Below are 25,346 nucleotides of genomic sequence, written 5' to 3' on the forward strand. Positions count from 1 at the left end.
GGGCGTGGCTCAGCGGTTGAGCATCGACCCGGGATCCAGGTGATCGGGGTTCGATTCCCGGTGAGGGCACATGCCCGGGTTGTGGGCTCGTTCCCCAGTTGGAGGCGTGCAGGATGCAGCTGATCAATGACTCTCTCATTATTGATGTTTCTATCTCTCTCTCTCTCCCTCTTCTTTTCTCTCTCTGAAATCAATAAAGATATATTAAAATAATAATAATAATAAAAACTAATAAAACCACTATGCATTAGCATAAATGACATATTTTTATGAAGAAAGAAACCCTGGCCCACCTGGCGTGGCTCAGCAGTTGAGCATCAACCTATGATCCAGGAGATCAAGGTTCGATTCCCAGTCAGGGCACGTGCCCCGGTTGCAGGCTCGATCCCCAGGAGGGGCGAGCAGGACGCAGCCCATCAATGACTCTCTCATCATTGATGTTTCTCTCTCTCTCTTCCTCTCCCTTCCTCTCTCTGAAATCAATAAAGACATATAAAAAAAAAGAAAGACAAAAAGAAAGATGAAAGAAAGAGAGAGAGAGAGAGAAAGAAAGAAAGAAAGAAAGAAAGAAAGAAAGAAAGAAAGAAAGAAAGAAAGAAAAACAGAAAGAAAAGAAAGAAAGGAAGAAGAAACCCTGTACTTAAAAAAAAAAGTTAATGAAAAGAATGGCATTACTTTACATTTTTATAAATCTCTTCTCTGGGTTAATAGAAGACAGCTGGATTATCATACTTTCTTCTGCATTCACTTTGTTACAATATGTTATGATGGTTGAAGTATGTGAAGAAAATTAGGCTTCACTTGAATATGTAGTGGGAAAAGGGGAAAGGGTTTTCATAGCCCTTTTAAAGAATTGTGGATGGTCTTTGACAGGTGGTTGTTTCTTAACAGTAAATTGCAATGTGGAATCTGAAACAATGTGAATGAATTTTTGGAATTTTTTAAATTAAAATTAATTAGTTTTTTTGTACTTTGAATGGATCTTTAACCTGTGCATGGTTTTATAACATGATATGTGGGTCATTTGGAAAATATTGGCTCACTCAATTATGCATATCTCCCAAATGTTGATATATTTAATTACATCATATATTTTTTTAAAGTCACATTGGACGCTGGCCAGGTAGTTCAGTTGGTTAGAACATTGTCCCCATATGCCAAGGTTGTGGATTCAGTCCCTGGTCAGGGCACATACAAGAATCAACCAATGAATGCATAAGTGGGTGGAACAACAAAATCGATGTTTCTTTCTCTCTCTCTCTCTCACTCTTCTCTCTCTCTCTCTCTCTCTCTCTCTCTCTCTCTCTCTCTCACACACACACACACACACACACAGATAAACACACACACACACTCCCCTCTCAAATCACTTTTAAAAAATCACATTATTTATCACCATCAATCTCATCAGAAAGGTTTAAATATTGGGAAGTTGTATCTGGGTGGCAGATAACAATTTTCCAAAGCTCAAATCATTGCTTGAAAACTTGTGTTTATCTTTGGCAACAAATACTGCCAGTTGTTTTCTTTGAAGTGATAGTCTTACTTTGTTCATTTTCAAGAAAATATCTGCCATATATCCAACTCTGAAAAACCATAGTTTGTCAGTTGTTCTTTCAAGTAAAAATGGTAAATGGTGCTCCAAGAGAAAAGCAGCTAGTTCAGCTCACAACTCAAACAATTGCAAAAGTGATTTTCCTTGAGACCATTTGTTAGGTAGCAGAGGTGCTTTATGCATACTTCCCATCTTGTCATGCAGAATATGAAAAAGATGTGCACTATTAATGAAAGTACTAGTTTTTACCATGTAATAAAGCTGTGCGTAAATGAAGCTGTGATTTCTTCTTTTCCTCTGAGGGCATGATGGTTGTGGAGAATAACAGTGATGACTAGTGCAGTTCGGTGCTGCTGTCGTGCTATGCTCCAAGGTGTCCACAGTTTCACCCACTGTTGCTCTTCACCGTTACTATATGCCAGTGTGGTGATAAGGCTCATGATAGCGTAGTATTAATGATTGTGAACATGGTCTTGACCTCTTGGGCCGGGAAATGGGTCTCAGGGCCCCTGGCGTTCTGTGGGCCACACTTTGAGAACTTAAGCTCTGTTGTCTGCCCTTGCCCTTTCTATCAGTTCACTCCCACCTGGTGTCCTTCTCCACCATTGCTCTGCATGTGATCTCAGTGGTTGCTCCTCCTTGGCCTAAGCAAAAAATAATTTCTCTTTTTTCTTATCCCCACGTTCAGCCTATCAGTAACTTCTGTCTGTTTTCCCTCTAGAGTATCTCCCAAATCCGTCTACATTCTCCTTTTCATATTCATTCATCTCTGAAATTATTGTAAAAACCACCATCTTCACTTTCCTGGGCTCCTTGGGTAATAGCCTTGAAATTGGCCTTTTGATTTTTGCTTTTGCCCCTTGCCTACCTCTTACTTATCTCATGTGGTTCCCTCAACTTGCTGTTTCAGACTTGCTGATTTTCTTCAGATTGCTCCCACACATCAACTTCTTTCTTCCTGAGAGTTTAAGACAGAGCTGTTTCCTCTGCCTGAAACATTGTTCCCAAGCTTGTCACATAGCTTATCTCTTGTCATTCTAACCTCCTTTAGAGCTCTGGGGTATTTCCCCACCACCTGTTGTACTATCATCTCATAGTCCCTTTAATTTCTTCACAGTACTCATCACCATCTGAGTTAACTTGTTTATATATTTATTTATTTGTTTGGTTAGAGATGTTAGACAAATAAGTGTGAGGTAGAAGAAAAGTCTAAACTGGAGACATATAATTAGGCATCAGCAGAAACTAAATGGTGTTGCTAATACAAGAGCTTTTTGAGTGGAGTGTTTGAGCTGAAGCCTGGTTAGAGAGTGAAGGGGTGAGTAGGATATGAGGAAATGGAGAAAGCAGTCTTCTGTAGAGTTTTACTCTATTAAGAGGAGAAAGGGATGGGCGGGCTCATAGCTAGAAGAAGAGTTGGGATTTGACGCTTTTTATGTTTTATTGTTTTTTGTAAAATATGTGATACATAAGGAGATTTAAATGTGGATGTGGACATTCTAGATGAGAGGGAGATGTTAAATATTTGAGAAATGGAAGGATAAGTAGGTAGGTGTATCTGTTTTGGAAAATGGGAATTTCAGGGATTTTTGTCTCAGTGCTGAGCACAAGCAGAGAGGTGGGACTGAATAGTTTGAAATAGTAATCGAGAGCAGCAATTGTGGAGAGGATGAGAGAGTTAGTAGTAGGACTGCTGGCAGAATTGAAGTACCATTTGAAGTTGGTGAGCAGTTACCAATACTGGAACCAGCTTACTCAGTGGTGTGACTTTCTCTGGCCTGGGTTAATTTTCCTTGGATTCAATCTAAGTCAAAACAGGTAACTGTTTTCCTCTAGACCAGGGCTTTTGCCAGGTAGTTCCATGGAAAGTAAGAGGGGCAGGGGTGTTTAGATAATTGGCAGGTGTGTTTGTGAAATGATGTAGTGTGGAATCTTAAGTTGAATAAGGAAGTGCAGAAATGGAAGGGCTAATGGGTTGGTTCAGAGGCTGTTAATGAATGGCTACTGTATAGATTATAGGCCCAAAGAGGCCAGACCATATATCTATTTTGTTTATCATTGTGTGTTTAGTGGCCTCTTGCACATAGTAAATACTAAGTAAATCTTTGACGAATAAAGAAATACTCTTTACTATTAATTTCTTCTCTCTGTAAATTTTTTAAAAATCTAGGTATATTTTTTTTCAAATGTTTGATAGTTATGGTTATTATAAATTACTTTTGTTTTGTTTTGTTTTGTTTTCAGGCCAAATAGAATAATGAGACTTCGTTTCAATCATTTTGCTACAGAGTGTAGTTGGGACCATTTATATGTTTATGACGGGGATTCAATTTATGCACCACTAATTGCTGCCTTTAGGTAAGCTCACTTATATAAGTAGTTAATCATGTGATTTCTGAATTCAAACATATCTCCTAGATTGCATTCTTACTGGACTCACCTTTATTATCCCTTAACACACTATTTCATGGAAAAAGTCCTATTTCTGGAGGCCTGACGGTTTTCTGTAGCTACTAGGTAAGTTTCTGGTAGAGTACTTGACCTCTCTTTTTAGTTTTCTGCTCTGTACCGTTGTGATAGTAGTATCGTTCATCTGCTTCTCATGGTGGTGGTGAAGTTTACATTTTAAAAATGTTTTGTGAGTAATATGTAATTATTTCTGTAAAAAATTAAATCAGGGACCATGTTCATTTTAATCCTTGTTGTATGCCTCATTACATAGGCCTTCAGGAAGCATTTGTTGAATTCAAATATAGGGGTGTGTGTGTGTGTGTGTGTGTGTGTGTGTGTATTTATGGGTGAGAGAAAATTTTTGGAAGAATACACGGAAGATGAACAGTGGTTATCTGAGGAGAATGAGGAATATACCAATATGTATTACAATTTTTTCAATAACTATATTTTATATTATTAAAATAGCTTAACACCCAATATATGAGGTGTTCTGAATTGTTTTTGGCATTTTAGGTTTTATTAACAATAAGTGGCTGTGTTATCTTTCTGACCACATGGGAATTCAAAACCATTCTATTTTCCTTCCTTTTATTTGATAGAAGATATATAAAATAATATTTTTCTAAAACACACATCTCCTTAGAGAGCCATAGTTGTCAGTTTTTCATCTACAACTCACTTTCTGGATTTTTTCTCCTCAAATATTTTATTTCCTTGACTTAAAATAGAAATCAATTCAACAAATATTTTTTGTGTTCCTCACATGGGACTAGGCTCATGTGGATGAGAAAGTAGCAGAGTAAACAGTACATGAGTTGCCAAAGGACATAGGAGACCAGGGACTGACGTGCCCTTGTATTTCTCCCCTCCTTTGGTTAGGAAATTTCTCTAACATATCTTTGAACTAAGAACCGGTTTCAGAGATTCACTTACGAGGCCAAAGAGAAGGATGGATAGGCCATTCTAAGCATTAAAATGTCATTTGCCAAGTGTTGAGCATGTATATGTTTATTCCAGAATTTGAAGCATACCTTGCATTATAGCAAGAGGCACCCCAAGTTTTAACATAAGCACAAAACTACCTATAGTATAATGTCATGATAGTATACTTATTGGGGGTTCACTTGAGACTGAGTTCATTAATCCAAATATATGGAGTCTCTGTTATGTGCTGGCACTTTGAATCAGCTTGCCATTAGCCCTTTGGGAACATCAGCCAAGCAGGCATGCATAATCAGTTCTGCGGTTCACCTGGACTGCGTATTTGATGAGCAGACGTAAATCAACAGCAACACAAGCATAAGCAGAAGCTATAATTGTTCTAATTAACAACTTTTGAGAGAAGCCAAAGTATATGTATACAAAACAGGAGAAATTTTAGGTTTCTATAAAAATAAATTGGTTAACTGATAGTATAAATTAATCCATTGATTGTGTTAAAATTTAACTTATGGTGCATAGTATTTGAGTATGAATTTTCTAAAACTATAGTGAGAAAATAATGTGTTTTAAAATTAAAATTTTCCTGAAACACAAAACCTCTAAAGCAGTGATATGCAGAATAATTTGGAAACCACTGTTTAGACCAAAAGGCCCTGTCATAAGATGGGGAGCAGAGGAGTGCTGTTGGGTCAGGAGGACTTGGATAGAGGAATCAACCCAATGGTGATGTGCTGGGGACCTAGAGTGGAGAGAGCCTGGCGGCAGATAGTTCAGCCAATAAAGAGAAGAAAAATCATACAGGACTCAGAAGATGTGGACTTTCTTTTTTTCTTTTTTCTTTTAATCCTCACCCGAGGATATTATTTTCCATTGCTTTTCAGAGAGAGTGGAAGGGAGAGAGAGAGAAACATCGATGTGAGAGAGACACATTGATTGGTTGCCTCCCGCGCGCGTCTCGCAGGGATGGAGCCTACAATCTGGTCAGAATCAAACCTGGGACCCTTCAGTCCACAGGCTGATGCTCTAACCACTGAGCCAAACCGGCTAGTGCAGAAGATATGGACTTTTTTTTTTTAAAGAATGTGGTTTCTTTTTTTTTAAACATATCTTTATTGATTTCAGAGAGAGGAAAGGAAGGGGGAGAGAGAGAGATAGAAACATCAATGATGAGAGAGTCATTGATTGGCTGCCTAGCCCGCAACCTGGGCCTGTGCCCTGACCAGGAATCAAACCCCGATCTCCTGGCTCCTAGGTTGATGCTCAACCGCTGAGCCACACCCAGCTGGGCAAGATACGGACTTTAAATCTGAGTTCTGCTTTAGTCTCTGTGGGAACTTGAACAGGTCATTAATTACTCTAATCTTCAGCTTCTAAAACCTAAACTGAAGGTGTTATATGGTATTTTCTCTGAGTGTATTGCAAACTATGAAGTTTAATTTGACTTCAAACTGGTTGATCCCATTTGTCTTTTATATATTGAAGTTATAAATAAAATTTGTTTAATAAACACAATTCCATTACTAGACAAATTTGAGAACCACTGGAGCAAGTCTCTTCCAGTTCTACCACATTATGATTTTGTGGTGCATTCAGTTCAACAAATGCGTAAGTGTAGCACCTTTGTAGAGCTGCTAGGATCTGTTGGTAGGGAGATGCAGAGGTGGTAGTGGTGATGGAGCAGTTTTCCTCTGAAACCATTCTTCAAAAAACATTATTACTTTTGGAGTTTTGTTTTTTTCTTCTGTGACTCTCCATCCTTTCTTACTCCACCCATTCTACCATTCATCCTACACTTTTAAACGTTCCCACCACATAAAAATAATAAGTACCATTAGCTATCACTTGAGCACCTCCTAGTGTGGGGCACTATTTAAGCACTTCACATGCTTTAGCAGTTTGATTCTCATTGCATCGCTGTGAGGTAGATAAGATTTCTCTCATTGTGCATTTGAGGAAACTGAGGCTGAGATGTGTCAGTGACATGACTAGGCATGTGGTGCAAAGATCAGAGCTCCCATGTCTGATCCTGAAGCTCATGCTAGGATAACAGGGAGTACAGGGTCTCCCACATGTCACAGAGCCCCCAGTCCTTTTCTGTGTCCATATTTCTTATGAGAAAATTGCTTTTGACAAACCCGTTTCTAGGTGGCCAGTACTTACCCTTTCAGCATTTCAGGGGTTTTGGGTGTATAAAACTGATGAAAGCATGATGATGGTTGAAACCTTTATTTTGGTTTCTGGTCAAATGTCACCTCTTCCAAGAGGCCTTCCCTAACTGCTCTGTCTAAAGGAGCACCTTTCGTTCTTTTACTTTGTTCTATTTCCCTTCAGAGCATTTCTCTCTGCCTGGCATTATATATACACACCTGGTGGGGGAGGGGAGGAGCTGTATTAGGTTTATTTGTTGGTTTTTAGAACACCATGAAGGCAGGAACTTCTTCACTGTTGTATTCTTGGTACCTAGAATAGTGCCCCATGTGTAAGTGCTTAGTAAATGAATGTTAGTTGAATACATGGTAGAAAATTCTTCACTGTTTTGTAACCTCTAGAGCACCTTCAGAGTCCTAGGGTTCCTAGTGTTGTCTTCTTATTAAAAAGTCTCTCTGAATCAAAATCTTGTCCCCCTTTCCCCCTGCTTATGTATTCTTCTAGCCATTTTCATATGAACCTATATAAATACATGTAAATATACGTACATATTAGGCCCATTGTTTTGCATCCTGCTCCCCCCCATCAGAATGTCTTGATGAGGCTCCTTGTTAGTCCTGCAGATCTACAGAGATGTAATGATTCATTTTAGCAACTTCCTGTGGATTTCAGCCTATTGGCATTCTGAATAGTGCTGCGGTGAGAATTCTTGTATATTTGTCTTTGTATATACTGATGTTTCTTCTACAAATAAATAGAATTGCTACATCATAGTGAATGAGCATTTAAAATTGTTCTAGGCCCTGAGGTAGGAGTTTACCTGGTGTGTGCTCTGAGAGAGCAAAGAGGCCAGTGTGGCTGGGGTCGAGTGAATGAAGGGGAGAGAATAGTGGATAAGATGTTTGTTCATTGGTGTGTGTGTGTGTGTGTGTGTGTGTGTGTGTGGAGCAGACTACATATGGCCTGGTAAGGATTTAGGCTTTTACAGAGTGAGGTGAGGGTGGTGTTGGTGGTGACAGTGCCTCAATAATTAGGTAAAAGATATGAATATATGAAGATATGCAGTAGGCAAGTAAACATAGGAAAAATGATTAACATCAGGAGTGTAAAAGAAACTCAGAATCAAAATTTTAAAATCATTTTTTACTTATTAAATTAGCAAAGCTAGTAATAGGACTGATAATCTTACTTGTTGGTGGGGTGAGGTAAGGCGGACCCTTTCATTCTTTATTAATGGAATTTCAATTTGGCAGGTCTGTTCTGGAAAGCAAGTTGGTATTGTGGGTCAAGAGCCTTAAAGCCATCATTTAGACCCTTTGACTTAGTAATTCTTTCCCTCTCCAGGCACCCAAAAAATATTTTTGTATGCTGGAGTCTGAGTGAGATACTGAAAGTTAGACCCTTTCAGTGGGTGTTTATCAAGCTTATTTATGTTTTTACTTTTCATGTCTTTTGCTGGTATGTATTTGACATTCATCAGCTCATGAAGTTTGTTACTTCTTTGATTATTGGAGGTTTACTCAGTTTTTCAAAGAAGTATTATAAAAATTTTTATTAAAAAAAATAGGGCCATTGGTTTTAAATCTTAATAGAAATATAACCCAGAATAAAGGAGAGCCCAGCAACAGATTCAGATCTATTCCTCAGACGAGCCAGAACTAATAGGATTGTACTGTGCATTTATCACAGGAAGTTGCCCCTCTTCCTGGAAGTGTTTTTTTAAATTATACGGATATATTTCAGCTCTGAATTTGTGTTTGCTGCCATGTGACATGCCTGTGATTGTGTTTCCCTTTATAAGGAATGTGTTTTCATTTCAGCGGCCTCATTGTTCCTGAGAGAGACGGCAATGAGACTGTCCCTGAGGTTGTTGCCACATCAGGTTATGCCCTGCTGCATTTTTTTAGTGATGCTGCTTATAATTTGACTGGATTTAATATCACTTACAAGTAAGATATTTAAGTCTAATATTTGCGATTTTATTCAAAAGACTATATACTTTGTTTTAGCAATAATAATGACTAACATATTGAAGGCTTACAGTGTGACAGGCATTGCAGTAAGCAGTTTGAATGGATTTTCTCATTTAAAGTTTTTTTAAAAACTCAGTGAAATATGGGCACTGCTTTTCTAGTGGTTTTATAATTGAGGAAACTGGTGGGAAACAGTAAATTGTCAAAATGCTGGGACCACAGTTTTAACCCAGATCTTTCTGTTGAGCTTTTCCTGGAAGAGAGGGACATTTTCCTGTTAATGGATTAAGACATTGGGGGTTTTGCTAAGTACGATTTAACAAATAGTAGTAGTTTTCATGTACTCAGTGGTTGGACCATTGATGACAACTTAGTTGACATTACAAAGGAAATGTAGACAGAGACTTCAGCAGCTTTTGGAATTTGTTGTGATAGGAGAGAGGTTATCTTTTGCCTTTTCTTTTTTTCCTCTTAAGAAATGCCCCCCCCCAATTAAATGAACCTCAATAAAGGAAGCAAATTTCACTAAAGGGGGACTACTCTCTCTGTAGAGTAGCCTATTCTCTGTCTCACTGCTTCACTAATAAACTCACTTTCACTTCAAACTCTAAATAAAAAGAAGAAAGAAATGTTTCTTTTCATAAGTGAGTGGCTTATGATAAAGAGCTTCTGAGGCCCTCCAAGCCTAAAATACTATTTGGCCTCTTAGAAAATAAGTTTGCTAACTCCTGGCATAGGCAGTGACCTCCTCATGTACCTTTTTGTTGGGTTCTTTTTCTGCCCATTTTCTCATGATCTCAGTATTCATTCAGGCTGATTTAAAGCCATCTCTATCTTGATTAGTATGGCGATTCAGTCTTTCAGGCGCCCAGGGTTTGTGACTTGGCAGCCTGGGCAGCTTATCACAGTACTAGCAAGGTGATTTTTAGTGACACTGGCAGGCATAAAGGCTGGGTTGAGGGGAGAGGGTGATAAGTTTGGTTGGGTGCATATAAGATGTCTAAACAGGACATTGATATTGGGATCTAGGACTCAGAATTGCTGTCAGGGTTGGGATGTCATCTAGGAATCACTGGCATGTGGACAGTGACTGATTGGCCTGTGGGGCATGTGCACAATGAGGAGAGGGATAGTAGAGGCAGCTAAGGGGCAGAGGAATGCCAGTGGGCTTTGTTGTGACAGAAGCCCGGAGAAGAAAGTCTTAGGGAGGAAGAAACTGACAGTTAATGAGGTTGAGTAAACAGAGGAGGCCCTAGGACTCTCTAGCTGGGAAGGGTGGAGTCAGGGGCTTAGTAGAGATGGAAGGTTAGAAATTCATGGCATTGAGAGTAGGAATCTGGTGAATTTCTTCTCGGAAGGGGAGGGGAGAAAGGGGAGATGTGCTAGGCTAGGGCTTCTCAGACCTCACATGCACAGGGGTCTTCTGGAGGGCTTGTTAAGGCACAGATTCCTGGGCACTACACAGAGATTATAGTTCAGCAGTGCTGGGGCCTGAGAATCTGTATTCCTGAATAGCTCCTGGGTGATGCTTCTGCTGTCTACCTATGGCCCACATTTTGAGTAGCCTTGTGCTAGCCATTCATCCAGGCCCCATTCTGGGTTCCCTGTAGTTTTTTAGGTCAGGAGCTAGAGGGCACAGGCTTCATTGTTAAATGGCCCCTTGCTATAGCAGCCTTGGGGGAGAAGAGAAACTCAAGGGAGTGAGCACCCCAGGAGACAAGGCAATTCAAGCACCCCTTGACATTGGAAGCCTTTTGCCTATCATCACTGGAGAGCTCTTCTCCTAGCTCTATGGTCAGTATCTTCCTTAGGAATGCATGTTTTTCTTACCCTGATTGGTATAGGGGAAAACCTTGATCTCTCCTAGAGACCAGAATTAGTATTTGTTAAACGAAGGAATGATGAGGTTTTTGTAATTTTATTTTTATTTTTTTTATCTTCACCCAAGGATATTTTTTCCATTGCTTTTTATAGAGAGTGGAAGGGAAAGGGAAGGAGGTGGCAAGGGAGAGAGAGAAACATTGATGTGAGAGAGACACATCTACTGGTTGCCTCTCACATGAGCCCCAGTCATGGCTGGGGATCTAACCTGCAACGTAGGTACATGCCCTTGACCGGAAATCAAACCCAAAATCCTTCAGTGCTTGGGCTGACTCTCTAACCACTGAGCTACACCAGCCAGGGCAGGTTATTGTAAATATTATTAGCTTCTTGGTTCCAGGTTCCCAAATTTTTTTTTTTTTTAGATATATCTTTATTGATTTCAGAGAGAGGAAGGGAGAGGGAGAGAGAAACATCAATGATGAGAGAGTCATTGATCGGCTGTCTACTGCACACCCCCTACTGGGGATCGAGCCTGCAACCCCAGCATGTTTGTTGACCGGGAATTGAACTGCGACCTCCTGGATCCTAGGTTGATGCTCAACTGCTGAACCATGCCGGCCGGGCCAAATTTCTGTTCTTTAAAAAGGAATCCTAAACTGTTTTAGGGGTCCCAGACCCTATGAAAAGCCAAATAAAACAATGGTTTTTATCCCAGAAAAATGCCCAGAAGCACATACGTAAAACACTATCATTCATTTTCCTGGTGTCCTCGGGTTGCACTGAATCCTAGCTTTGGGCTGACCTCAGCAGGAGAACCCTTGAAGCTTATACCCACGGCTACTCACATGTTCCCTAATTTTCTTTTAGAATAAGAAAAGTAGTTATATTTTATTTTTACACAGATTGGCACTCTGCCTTATTTCTCATTCTGAGTCATATTTTAAACAGTTTTTTTTTTAATACTTCAATTTAGACAGATAAACAAGCAGATATTTTGATGTATTACCTGTCATTTTCACATTTTAGAGATACAAAAATACTTTTTGTATTTTGAGATGTTATGTAACTTATTGCTCTAAAGAGTGCTCAGTATTAATTGTGGCACTTGAAGTAAACCTATGCCTAAAGGCATTTGAGTAGAAAGGTGGAAGTTTAAGGGGAAGTTGAAATTATACTTTCCCTCCTTTAGTTTAAAAGGTCCTATGAGTTACCTCCTCCTCTTTGTTTTTCAGTAAAATTGTTGGCTATGTACTATTCCCTCATGTGTGGTTAATAAGTTTATCTGTAGGAAATTATTTGCCATATGATTGGTACAAGGCATAGATATGAGCATATAATGGAAATGCCTTACCTCAGTTTTCTTTTAGGCCTTTTATAAAAATGAAGTGTGATTGTTGTGGCCATTTCAGCATAACAAGTCCAATCTGAAATTTACACTTTATTTTTTGTAAACTTTTGCCTTGCAAGGCTTTTTTCTTAATAAAGATGAAACTGACCTTTATTGAAGCTTCATTTATGTGTAAGTATTATTACATAGAAATAATAGGCACCACTTTCTAGAGGCCTACAGGCATGTCATTTACCTTTCTAACCAAATACTTTATTTATTCTACTTACTGAGGCTTGAAAGGTAAGCATGTGCATTGAACAGATAATAATAATAATAATAATAATAATAATATAGATTATAAAAATACTGTATACAAATATTTATAAAAGTTTATTATAAATGTACCATAAACTGATATTTGGGTGTAGGCATGAACATTAATTAGCTTGTTTTTGTAACTCCTGATTTTCTGACATGTTTTGCTACAAAATCTTTTTCAGTTTTCTTTATAGGCCTTAGAAGAAATCTACACTCTTAAAGTATCTTGACAGTTCTGTTATCCTCCCCCTTTTAAAAAAATGAATTATGTCTTTTCAGAGTTCTGTCAATGCAGTTATCTTAAGTCATGTTATTATAAAACACATTATAGTTAAACTTCCATATTACTTTACATTGGCCACCCCTTTTTTTCTATCTGAAATGAGTAGATACACATATTGAGGAATTTTAAATACACCAATCTGGGCAATAATCTTTAACAAATTCTATGAACTTTCAGAGGCTACCCAGAGCGATATATATGCCATGAGGATGATGGTGCATTGTTGGCAGTTTGTTTTGTCCTTTCCCTCTCCAAACTTGCAACATGCCTTTGGCAGTTTTGTAATGCTCATCATTTGTGAGTACCAAGAATAGGATAGTCATGCCATCCTTGAGAAGCTAAGCCTGGACATTTTGCAAGAATCTCTTCTGTCTTTGTAAGTTCTTTAACTTGTCTCTTCTTAAGAGAATCCAACAAGGTCACTTTGATTTCATTACTTGCCCTAGCTATGCAATGTTGGGTGACCCTATTTAGGCTGAATAGTACTGCAGTTATGCTTATGAGTGAACTGGAGGGACAGGGACATTCTTAAACCTTGTATATGAGGAAGTTCTGCTAAATTATTCCAAGTGTTGCTTTGTTTTGATTTAATTTTCTCCCACTGTTTTTATAGTTTTGACATGTGTCCGAATAATTGCTCAGGCCGAGGAGAATGTAAAATCAGTAATAGCAGCAACACTGTTCAGTGTGAATGTTCTGAAAACTGGAAAGGTGAAGCATGTGACATTCCTCGCTGTGTAAATAACTGTGGTTTTCCTCATCAAGGCATCTGCAATTACAGTGATGTCAGAGGATGTTCCTGCTTACCAGGGTGGCAGGGTAGGAGCTTCTTTCATTTTTCTTCCAATTTACAGTGTATTTCTGGTTTAATAACTTTTAATTGACTTTATTTCTAGCATCTATACCTTCTATGTTATTCAAATATCAGGCAGTGTTTAGGTTTTTACATCTCTTTATTGAGCTTTACAAATCTTTGATATTCATAGATGTGTGGTTATAGTCTCTTTAGAATTGGGGAGGGGTTTGACATTCTTTGCAATTCATTCATGAAAGTTGGAGAACTTGGTCTCAGCCATAAGAAGACATAGCAGAGAACCAAGCTGGGAGGTGGGACGAGCTGACAATAATAGTGTCTCCTCTATTTACTATATATTGAAAGCTTCAATATATAGTAAAGTTCTAAAGTAGTCAGCTAATGGATTTATCTGTAGATAAAAATTATTAAAGAAACTTTGCAAATTCTTTAAGGGGTGGGTGATACCTGATACAGATTTAGTGATTTTCTTTATACATTTATCCCTTCCTCAGACCACTTTTATTGTGAAAGGAAATGTGCTTGTTTAAATGCTTTATTTGTTCAATTTGGTTGAAATCAAGGAGGTAAATAATTGAAGTATTTGAGTATCTACCACTGTGCAAATGTTGCAGTAGAAGCCAAACCTTCCAAGAATAGAGCTTCTTGATTTTCTAGGAAATGAGAAGTTTGTACTATTACTCCTGGGACTAAGGGTTTTTTTTTCATTTGCATTAATATTCCCTTTGCCTTCTTTCCTCTGAGGGCTGTTGAAGCAAGTATTGCATTACTAAAAAATCCTAACCTGGATATGGCCAGGTCATCATTAAAAAGTATGTGATTTTGAATTTTATGAGAGATTACCTTTGGTCTTTAGCTTTGAGTAAACGAAATGCACAAATTAAAGGAATTTGTCTGATATCTAGACTCTAAAGGGAAAGACAGAGTATTCTTTAGATATTTGTTACATTTAGAAGATTAAAACTTGAAATGCAATAATTTTAAAGCTGCATTTTGTGAAGCTAATTTATTATGTTTTATTAGGTCCTGGATGTTCAATTCCTGTACCAGCTAACCAGTCATTTTGGACTCAAGAGAAATATTCTAACCCAAAGCTCCCCAGAGCCTCTCACAAAGCTGTGGTCAATGGAAATATAATGTGGGTTGTTGGAGGATATATGTTCAACCACTCAGATTACAGCATGGTTCTAGCGTAAGTTGTTTTAAACACTTTTACAAAAAGCTTAATTTTCTGTTTTGAAAATTTATAAAGTAGAGAGAAACAAAAGGAAAAGAAATCATCAGTAATTCCATTACCTGGTGGAAAATCTCTGTTAATATTTTGGTTGGTAGTATTCTAAACTTTTTTGGCATATCCTTAGTTTTTGAAATCGGAAACCACAAAGAATTCATCGTAATAAACAATAATTCATCTCTTCCAGATACTGTTCTCTCATGTTTGGCTATAAGTATATATAGTAGGTTCCATATAAATAGGGGATTACTTTATCTCTCCATTTAATTAACATATAGGTCAAATGGTTTGAATTTATAGTTTACTAGTGGAAATATGCCATTGTGTAGTACTTCCCAGAGTTCAAGGTCTGTTACCTGGTCTCATGCCACTCATCTTGAAAGGAGAATATACTCAAGCAACTTATTATCAACATAATTCTCAAAACAATGTAAAGCTAAAAAAGCAAACTACATAATACTATTTATGTAAAGACTAAAAACAGGAACTTTATTAATTCTAATATATGTTTATATATATTTAAAGTGTAAAAATATGTATGTGAACAAATGATACCACAAAATCAGGATATTAATTATCTCTGGTATTTTGGAGGGGCATATTGGGGTCTTCAACTATATTAGCAACGTTTTATTTCCTAACCTGGGTGGTAAATGCATTAGTAGTATTCATTATTTTTCTCTAACCCTTTCCTTTTGTCTTAAGTATTATATACATGATCTGAAACAAATTTAACAAAACGGTGACATTTATTAAATGTGAACAGTACATAAATTAATACCACCTATGATTTTATGTATTGTTTGAATATTCTATATTTTTTAAATACATGAAAAATTTAGAGGTTGATTTCACTTTTGTTTTAAGTTGTATACAATTTAATTTTGGACAGAATCTACTCCCTGTTTTGAAAGTTGAAAACTTTAGCACTCACATTTCCTCCCATCTCTTCTCCCAATTTTTGTTATATAAGTTTTACATTGTGGAGGTTAATAGCATTCATATTCCACTTGATAAGTCCATAGTTACTTAGTACCAGGTCTATATTTTAGCTGAATCAATCTCTTTATAGACTTCTTACCACAACTTTTCTTTCCTAAGTCTCTAACTCCTTATTATCTGGATTTCACTGTCAAGTAGCCTTTTTCTAGTTGAGCTCATATATATTCCTTTCTCTAAATTCTTTCATGTTTAAGAATGGTATCTGCTTGCTAGCTTTACATTTGAATGACACCTTGGCTGGGTATAATATTCTTGAGCCATCCTTTCTTTCCTTCAGAAATTTGCAGATAGTGCTCCCTTGAATGCTGGTGTAATTATTTTGTTATATAGATACACTATAATTTATTAATCCATTTTCTGTTGATAGACATTTGTTTCCTTTTTTGCTATTATTTTGTTAGTTTATTTTTGCTGGAAGTTTTTTTTTTTTTTTAATTACTGCTTCTATTTCACTAGTTACAATCTGTCTAGATTACTTGATTCTTTCTGATTCAGTTTTAAAAGATCGTACTTGTTTGTAGGAATTTATCCATTACATCCAGATTGTCCAATATGTTGGCATATAATTGTTAATAATATTTTCTTACAATCTTTTGTATTTCTGTGGTGTCAGTTGTTCCTTCTTCTCTTTCATTTCTGATTTTATTTATTTGGGCCCTCTCTTTTTTTCTTGAGTCTAGTTAAAGTGTATCAATCTTTATCTCTTCAAAGGACCAGTTCTTGGTTTCATTGGTCTTTGTATTGTATTTTTAGACTCTAGTTATTTTATTTTTGCTCTAATTTTTATTATGTAATTTATTTTAAAAATTTATTTTTATTGTTGAAAGTATTACAGATGTCTCCGTTTCCCCCACATTGACTCCCTCCTCCCTTGCTCTTATTTTGTGTTAAAACTTTTTTACATCTTCTTGTTAACATATAGTAATGGTTTACATAATTTTAAAAACTTGGATTATTCAGGGAAACTTATAGAAAATAAATAACTTTTAAAGTGTAACAATAGCATTTGTTTCCCTTGGATTTCTTCTATTAAATTATATAGAAATTAAAATTAACACTATTTATTAAATGTATCATCTATAGCATGATTCCCTTTGTCTAAATATATGTTGTTACTCTATTCTTCTATCTATATATATGCATAGAAAAAATGTCTGGAATGATGTTTACTTAATGTTAATGATACTCATTTTTAGGTGATTAAATTTGGGATCATTTTTAAGATTTTAACTCTTTATGTTTTTGCATTGATTACATTCTTTTTTCCTCAATTTTTTGTTTATTGATTTGAGAGAGATAGAGGAAAGGAGAGGGAGAGAGAGAGAAAAAACATTGATTTTTGTTGTTCCACTTAGGTATGCATTCATTGGTTGATTATATGTGCCCTGACGGGGGATCGGACCCTCAACCTTGGCGTATTGGGATGATGTTCTAATTAACTGAGCTACCAGGCCAGGGCCATTGGTTACATTCTTCATAATGAATATTATGATTTTAATAAAAACAGTAGAGTGATATTTTTCTCAAAGACAAACTAAAAGTGAATATTCTAAAGTATTGAATGTGATTAAGCTGCAAAGCAAGAGTATAGATGATTTTCTTTTTGGCATTTTTTTGTATAAAATGTATTCATAGTGTAATTGAAATGCTATAATGATATTAAAGCTTTCTTTAAAAATATGAATTTAAAAAATCAATTAGGTAAAGGAAAGGGAGAGTTAGGAATTTTCTTTTATTATCATCCTCCTTTGAGTACTTATCTTTAATTTCACATGATTAAATAAAGGATGGGTTATGGTAATAAAAGTTTAAGTTCCTTGAGTATAATGCAGCCTTTAAGTTATTTAGACTGTGTATAGAAGAGGTTTTCAGGAAGCATTAGAAACTTCCATTAGATTCCTTTCTTTCTTGTTCCAGGGCTGGGCAGCCCAGCCCCCCTTCCTGAGTTCTCATATGCATAGTAGGCCTAGATGTTAGGTTTGTTTGCCCAGGTGCCTCCCCATATGCATGTCAGATATAATGAGCATCTCCAAACTGGATTATATTACAAATAAAAGAATACTGTTACAAATAAAAGATATTCTGTTTTGTCATTTGGGTGAAAATATGATCTGTTTGTTTTGTAGGTATGACCTTGCTTCTAGGGAGTGGCTTGCACTGAACCGGTCTGTGAACAATGTGGTGGTTAGATATGGCCATTCTTTAGCATTATACAAGGTAAAATGTCTCCACTCTGTACTGAGCTAGAAACTCAACTCTTCCAGAGTAACTTTATCATATTATGTGGTTGAGAAGTTTTTAATGTTGGTTTTTCCCCCTAATCTTTTTGATTGTGGTAAAATACACATCACATAAAATTTACCATCTTAGCCCTTTTTAAATGTAAATTTCAGTGGTTTTAAAATACATTCATCTTACAAAACTGCAGCTCTATGCCCATTAAACACTAAATCCTCATTTCTTCCTCCCCCAGCCTCTAATAAGCACCATTCTGCTTTCTGTCTCTATGATTCTGACATCAGTGTTGGCTTTTAATTGGGGGAAAACGTTCTATTTGGGGGAGGTTTATGATTGGCTGATGTATAAGTGGAAGTCAAAGTTGAAACATATTTAACATGAGAAGTTTTAAAGGATTGAAATTGTACTAGGATATTATGATTGTGGTACTAAATGGTTAAAAATTAATAAAGTATAGATTGGTGTTTATGTTCATTAGGAAGGTTAGCCAAGAATAGCTACATTGCAGTATAACTGAATAATCATTTTCATTTCCTTGTTTTTGTGGTTTATGGTAGGATGAGGGAACTTTTCAACTTTATTTTTCAAAGTCATTTAAAAAAATATATTTTTATTGATTTCAGAGAGAGGAAGGGAGAGGGAAAGAGAGGTAGAAACAGCAGTGATGAGAGTCATTGATGGGCTGCCTCCTGCATGCCCCCTGCTGGGGGGATCGAGCCCACAACCCGGCACATGCCCTGACTGAAAATCGAACCTTGATCTCCTAGACCATAGGTCAGTGCTCAACTGCTGAGCCGTGCCGGCCAGGCTCAAGTCATTTTTAAAAGATCTTCCATGAGGAAGTCCAAGAAAAGTAGCAAATTGTTAGAGATATAGAATATGGTTTATTTTATTTTGTTTCTTTTGCCGTCTTTTTTCTAGTCATTCACTGAAAGGTGCATTTCACTAACACTTTTTAAGCTAAGAATAATATTAAGGTTTTGACCTGCTCATTTTCTGTTCTCAGATTTAATCCTTTTGATGTTTTTAGAATTTTGTTCACATTTCCCCCCTAGGATAAAATTTACATGTATGGAGGAAAAATTGATTCAACAGGGAATGTGACCAATGAGTTGAGAGTATTTCATATTCATAATGAATCGTGGGTATTGTTGACTCCGAAAGCAAAGGAGCAGTATGCAGTTGTTGGGCACTCTGCACACATTGTCACGTTGAACACTGGCCGAGTGGTCATGCTTGTCATCTTTGGTCACTGCCCTCTCTATGGGTATATAAGCAATGTACAGGAATATGATTTGGGTAAGTATATTTTTTTCCAGTTTTTTTTTTTGAATGCCAAATTTAAAACCTTTACCCTTATTATTGTGACTTTTTAACAAGATTCAACCTAACCTTGACCCAGTACTTTATCTTGAAATGCAGTTAACATCCATGTAAAAATTCAGATTATTGATGCTGCTATGTAGTATATATTTGCTACTGTCAGTTTGGTACAGAGCCAAAGATGGCACTAAATGGTTTAGGTGCTGAAAATAAAATAAATAAATAAGTAAATAAATAAATAAGTAAACAAACAAACAAAAATGATTCAGAACAACAGATATTCTAAAGGAAAAATGTATTTGGCTAGCTCTTTAGAGATTGGTTTAGGGGAGTGGGATTTCCCCTTATTATGAAATCTTTCCTTTGGTTAATTTTTCTTTTATACGTTCTTACGGAGTAGGAGTACCAGCTATAATTTATATTTTGAGAAAGTAGACCCATAAAATACGAGTGTATATTGGTCAGTATAGGTCATGGGGAATTAAGTGTTCAATTGAGGGAAATATGACTCTTAAACTTAATGTAATTTTTTTTCTATATTGCATATTAGAACATCAGAACATTTAACAAATTGAAGTTTGGCCACCTGACTTTATTACTTTTAGGTGGCCTTCCTTTAAAAATAAAATGATAAAAGAAAGTTACATGTATCAAGTCTCCTGAAATCTCTTCACTTGTCCTAAGTTATTTGGTAATTTTAAGTATTAGAGAGGAGGAGCCCGCAACATTTACCTTTAACTGTTTTCCATTTTCAGATAAGAACACATGGAATATATTACATACCCACGGTGCCCTCGTCCAAGGAGGCTATGGCCATAGCAGTGTCTATGATCACAGGACTAGGGCAGTCTATGTTCATGGAGGCTACAAGGCTTTCAGCGCCAATAAATACCGGCTTGCAGATGATCTCTACAGATATGACGTGGACACCCAGATGTGGTGGGTGCTTTTTCTTGAGCTTTCATTTTAAGGTGTGAATTCTGGCAATTTCTGGGAAAATATGCTATATTTTTGTCTTTAGGCCTAGCAGATAATTCTCTTCAGCATTACAAAGAAATTGGGAAATAAGCAGGAGGTAATAAAGTAGCTAGTATTTATTTTGTTGCATTATTCTATAATTTTGTTGTAGGCTGATTAGAAAATGTTTGGTATTTTTTGAATGGTTTTCAATTTTCATACACTCTGTTCCCCTGCAAAATTTTAGCTCTTCAGAATCCTAACGAATAAATTATTTTGAGTTTATGCACACTGTTGTAGTTAAGTAGAATATATCCATTTTACCTTTTCTTGATGACTGAGGTGTCATCATTGGGGTCAGTTATTGGCATCATTCCATGAAATCATCAAACAGAGATGGTCTCAGTACCTAAAAGATTAGAGCTCTCCTCACTCTAAACTATATATTGGTCTATATATAGTATGCTAATTTTAATAAATGTAAAGCAGATTTTGAGTTATGAAATAATGTAATTATAAAGCATTAGTTTCTCTTTTTGTTTTTAGTATTTTCCTACATACTTGAGACTGTACTATGGATACCATTTTACATTCTGTCTACCATTTTCAGTGGCTGTGTAATACTCCCATTGCATAGGTGTATTGATTCTGTACAGTTGGAAATTTTGGTTTCTAGCTTGTCTTACTGATACAGCATTAAGCTTCTGTCTGTATTTCATATAATTTCTACCCAGAAACTGCAATTATAGAGTCATCAATTTTTAAGGCTCAATATATTTTGTCAAAATTCTCATAGGTGTTTAAGATTTTACATGTTTACTTATTATTAAGAAAGGTATATGTAGGGAAAAATCCAGAAGTATCTGAACATTTGGATGTGAACTTAAGAAAATGGTTATGTTGCCCTAGCTAGTTTTGCTCAGTGGTTAGAGCGCTGGCCTGTAGACCAGAGGGTCGAGGGTTCAATTCCCAGTCAAGGGCACGTACCTGGGTTGCAGGTTCGATTCCCTGGCCCCCTCGCCCCAGAGTGTGTGCGGGAGGCAACCAGTCGATGTGTCTCTCTCACTCACATCGATGTTTCTTTCTCTTTCTCTTTCCCTTTCCTTCTCCCTCCCTATCTCCCTCTCCCCCCTCCCACTCTCTCAAAATCAATGGAAAAAATATCCTCTAGTGAGGATTAATACACACACAAAAAGATTATGTTTGCATTAGTGAATAGGTGATAAGTATTGTAAAAAACTAACCTTGTGTTTATTATTTTTAAATCTCAAAAGGACCATTCTTAAGGACAGCCGATTTTTCCGTTACTTGCACACAGCTGTGATAGTGAGTGGAACCATGCTGGTGTTTGGAGGAAACACACACAATGACACATCCATGAGCCATGGCGCCAAATGCTTTTCTTCAGATTTCATGGCTTATGACATTGGTAAGTTTTCCAAAGCCACTTTATCTTCAAGATTCTTTTTTGTCTATAAGTAACGTTTCAAAGGAAACGGAAAATATTGCTAGTAAAAAATGGTCAGACCATTTGAAAGAGGCCTGAACAGTATTTTTAGTTAATTTGACTAATGTTATAGCCATTAAAGAAACATTACTTCTATATTAATTTCTTTTTGAAATTGCTCTTTTAATTAGTTGAATGTTAATTTTTGAGGATGGATTGGGATAACTGGGCTCTCCTGTGCTACAAATGTCTTACACAGCAGTGTCATGGAGTTGTTGAACCAGCATTGTTTTAAGTTGGTTCCTTGGATACCGATTTCACATTCTTTTAAAAATTTCAGAGTGGTAATACTGTGACCAGAAGAGGGCAGTATTTGTTCATGCTAGCAGTTCTCTTGTACAAATATCATCATTGGATGTTCATTTTTGTGCCAGCCACTGAGCTTGTACATTGACCTTGGCCTTGTAATGGAGGAGGCAAAGAACTGAGCATACAATATAATTGCGATTCAGGGTGTTACTTGCTCTAAGATGAATGTATGAGAGCACCTATGAACATTCCTTAACTAATGAGGGTAAGGGTTATGGTTAGGGAAAGCCTTCTTGAGAAGGGGCTCTTTAGGCTGGGTCCTGAGGAACACTGGAAAGGCAGCTAGGCAGAGTTAGGCGGACTTCTCAGGCGGAGGCAGAAAGAGACCATGTCACATACTTGGGGCCTGTAAATAGTTTTGTCTGTATGTTAGCTGCACATAGGGGAGGAACAGCTTCAACTGGAACGAGGGACCCAAGCAGCTATCAGACTGGTCAGATGTTGAAAGACCTATAATGTCATGCTAAGGAGTTTGGGCTTTGTCAAGAATCTTACAGAGTAGGTGACAGAATCATATTTGTGTTTTAGGAAGATCTCTTTGTGGCATGTGATGAGTAATTGGGAAGGGGCAAGATGGGAGTTAAAAGGCTGTTGCTGAAGTTCTGAGCAGGGTTTGAACCAAGGCTCTGGAAGGTGCAGTGAGGATAAAGAGACAGGTTTGAGAACTCCTGGGAACTTGAGGATTATCTGGGGTGTATTTTGAGAGAGATGGAAGCATTGATTTGCTGGTATCCAGTGTTAGCCAGGGTAGGTGGTGCTTTTCACCAAGGCTGGAAATAGAAGTACAGGGACAGGGTTTGGGAGAAGGTAAGTAAGGCGAGTTTGGAAGCTTGTTCAGCTGGAGATGACTGTAGGATGGAGCAATGCAGAGATCAGTGGGGAGCTCCAGGAGGGAGTGAAATTCTGTAGGGAACATGTATTGTCAGGGGTGAGCAGAGAGCCAGAGGATAGATAGATAGATAAAGACTTCAGAAAGAGAATGCAGACTGTGAAAGCATGTCAGAGGGAGTAGGAGGAAAGTGAGGCAATATTGGCATCCTGTGAGAGAGCTGTTAACAATGGCTGCAGAGGGATTAAAATAAGGCCTGGAGAGTTTTTTCAGATTTAGCAACAGGTTATTTATTGTCCGGTAGACATAGAGGAGTAATCCAGATTGCAGGAAACAAAAAACAGTGTAAGGTGAGATGTGCACAGTGAATATTGACTATTTTAATTAAAAAAATTTATCTGTGAGGGGAAGAAGGGGTGAGTTGTGTACCTTCTTGGGCATATTTATCTTTTTATTATTGATCTTAGAGAGAGAGGAAGGGGAGAGGGGGAGAGAGAGAAACATCAATGTGAGAGGGTAACATCTATCAGCTGCCTCCTGCATGCCCCTACTGATTATCAAGCTCACAACCCGGGCATGTACCCTGACTGGGAATTGAACCATCGGCCTCTTGGTACATGGGACGCTGCTCAACAAACTGAGCCACACTGGCCAGGGCTTGAGCATACTTAAATGCTGTGCTCAATGCTGTGAAAGCCAGGTGCACTAAGAGGAAAGGGTCTTTGCCACACTGTGGTTTTAGGGAAGGAAACAAGGTGGGTGGCAGCTCTGTTCTCTGTGTGAAGAAGACCACACAGTGGGCTGATAAGAGGAAATGAAATCTGTTGTTGTCAAGGTTGAATAAAGGTCTGGATTGAGTGGAAGAACCTTTGTTTAGTGAGTGTGAATGTCCTAAGTACCTCAGAGACAGTGAGTGTGAGTTTGGTGTGGTTTACCAGTAAGAGAAGTTGATAGCATGTATCAGAACAAAGGAAAATGAGAAGATCTAAGGTAAGGGATCTAGGAAAGGGCTTTTGTTTTACTATTTTATTTTTTTATATTTTATTTTATTTATTTTTATTTTATTTTCCTCACCTGAAGATATGCTTTTTATTGATTTTCGAGAGAGGAAGGGAGCGAGAGAGAGAGAAAAACATCGATATGAGAGAGAAACATTGATTGGTTACCTCCCATACCTGCCTGGGGCAGGCATCATTGAACCCTCAACCCAGGTATGTGCCCTAACCAGGAATCAAACCTGCCACCCTACTGAGCCACACTGGTCAGGGCTCTAGGAAAGGACTGAAAAAATAAAGTTTGATTTTTAAATTTTTTTTTTAGTTTTAATTTTCTACCTTATTTTCCTATTTTAGCTACCGTTGGGGCAAGTCAGTATGGAGTGGAAAATAATTATGGAACTCATGTTTTACTTACATAAGCTCTGAAAAAATGTGAAATTTGCTTAACTCAGAAAACATCCTAGCTGGGTGGATAGGTGTGAGTGTCATGCATGTTGGATGTATTCACCAATTAGAATTGCCATATGGTCCTGCCTTTCTTCAATGCCCTCTTGGTCTGCTGCTGTTGCATTTTACCTCAGAAATGAAGATGTGACTAACAAAAAGCAAAAGACCCATTTTATGAGGTTGTGTTTGTTGCAGTTTTCTTCCCAAAGAGAATGCCAGTTCCTATTGATGATGAATGGCAGTGTCATCTGAAATGTGTTCTTCTTGCTCCTAGCTTGTGACCGCTGGTCAGTGCTTCCCAGACCTGATCTGCACCATGATGTCAACAGATTTGGCCACTCAGCAGTCTTACACAACAGGTAATTGGAAAAGACGTGCTTCCTTCTTTTCTCTTGGGTGGGTTTAAAATGAAAGTGAAGAAAAATATGAAGAAATGGAATTAGACACATATTCTCAGGATTTTCTCATTCTATTAGTTTTCATAGAATTATATAGGTATGAATGTCTGACTTATATTTAAAATATTTGATGTGCATTTGAATTACTTTTTATGCCATGTTTGTTGATATGTTTTTTGTTAGCGTACAGGAATATTCTATGTTTGATGTTGTCTGAATGCATGGGACCACAAAAGTTATGTTCAATTACTGTCTTATGCCCTCTATCACTTGCTGTTGTTTGTGGAACTTAGGTCTGAGTGGTAAGGAGATTTGAAAAGAGAGAGAGGGCACATTAGATGGGGGATAAGGTAGGGGAACAGAGATGGGGAGATTGTGAAGCTTCATACAGAACAAGTTTATAGTCTTTGATAATCTGAAGTCTGCGTTGCATTGCTCGAAATGCCTGGCCCAAACTAACAGA

The 25,346-nt window shown here is 37.3% G+C and overlaps 1 protein-coding gene across 3 annotated transcripts in view; it reads left to right on the forward strand.

The window, feature by feature from the left end:
* ATRN (attractin) overlaps nucleotides 1-25,346 on the forward strand; it is a 109,492-nt gene that overhangs the window by 20,297 nt on the left and 63,849 nt on the right. For all 3 annotated transcript variants that reach the window (XM_087818846.1, XM_016212080.2, XM_087818845.1), the window contains exons 3-11: nucleotides 3,800-3,913; nucleotides 8,920-9,048; nucleotides 13,441-13,646; nucleotides 14,665-14,833; nucleotides 18,004-18,094; nucleotides 19,171-19,414; nucleotides 20,194-20,377; nucleotides 21,670-21,824; nucleotides 24,760-24,844. In XM_087818846.1, the coding sequence (XP_087674972.1) occupies nucleotides 3,800-3,913; nucleotides 8,920-9,048; nucleotides 13,441-13,646; nucleotides 14,665-14,833; nucleotides 18,004-18,094; nucleotides 19,171-19,414; nucleotides 20,194-20,377; nucleotides 21,670-21,824; nucleotides 24,760-24,844 (1,377 nt within the window). The remainder of the gene's footprint in view (nucleotides 1-3,799; nucleotides 3,914-8,919; nucleotides 9,049-13,440; nucleotides 13,647-14,664; nucleotides 14,834-18,003; nucleotides 18,095-19,170; nucleotides 19,415-20,193; nucleotides 20,378-21,669; nucleotides 21,825-24,759; nucleotides 24,845-25,346) is intronic.

This window comes from Miniopterus natalensis, chromosome 7, assembly GCF_054644295.1.
Source record: "Miniopterus natalensis isolate mMinNat1 chromosome 7, mMinNat1.hap1, whole genome shotgun sequence".
Lineage (NCBI taxonomy): Eukaryota > Metazoa > Chordata > Mammalia > Chiroptera > Miniopteridae > Miniopterus > Miniopterus natalensis.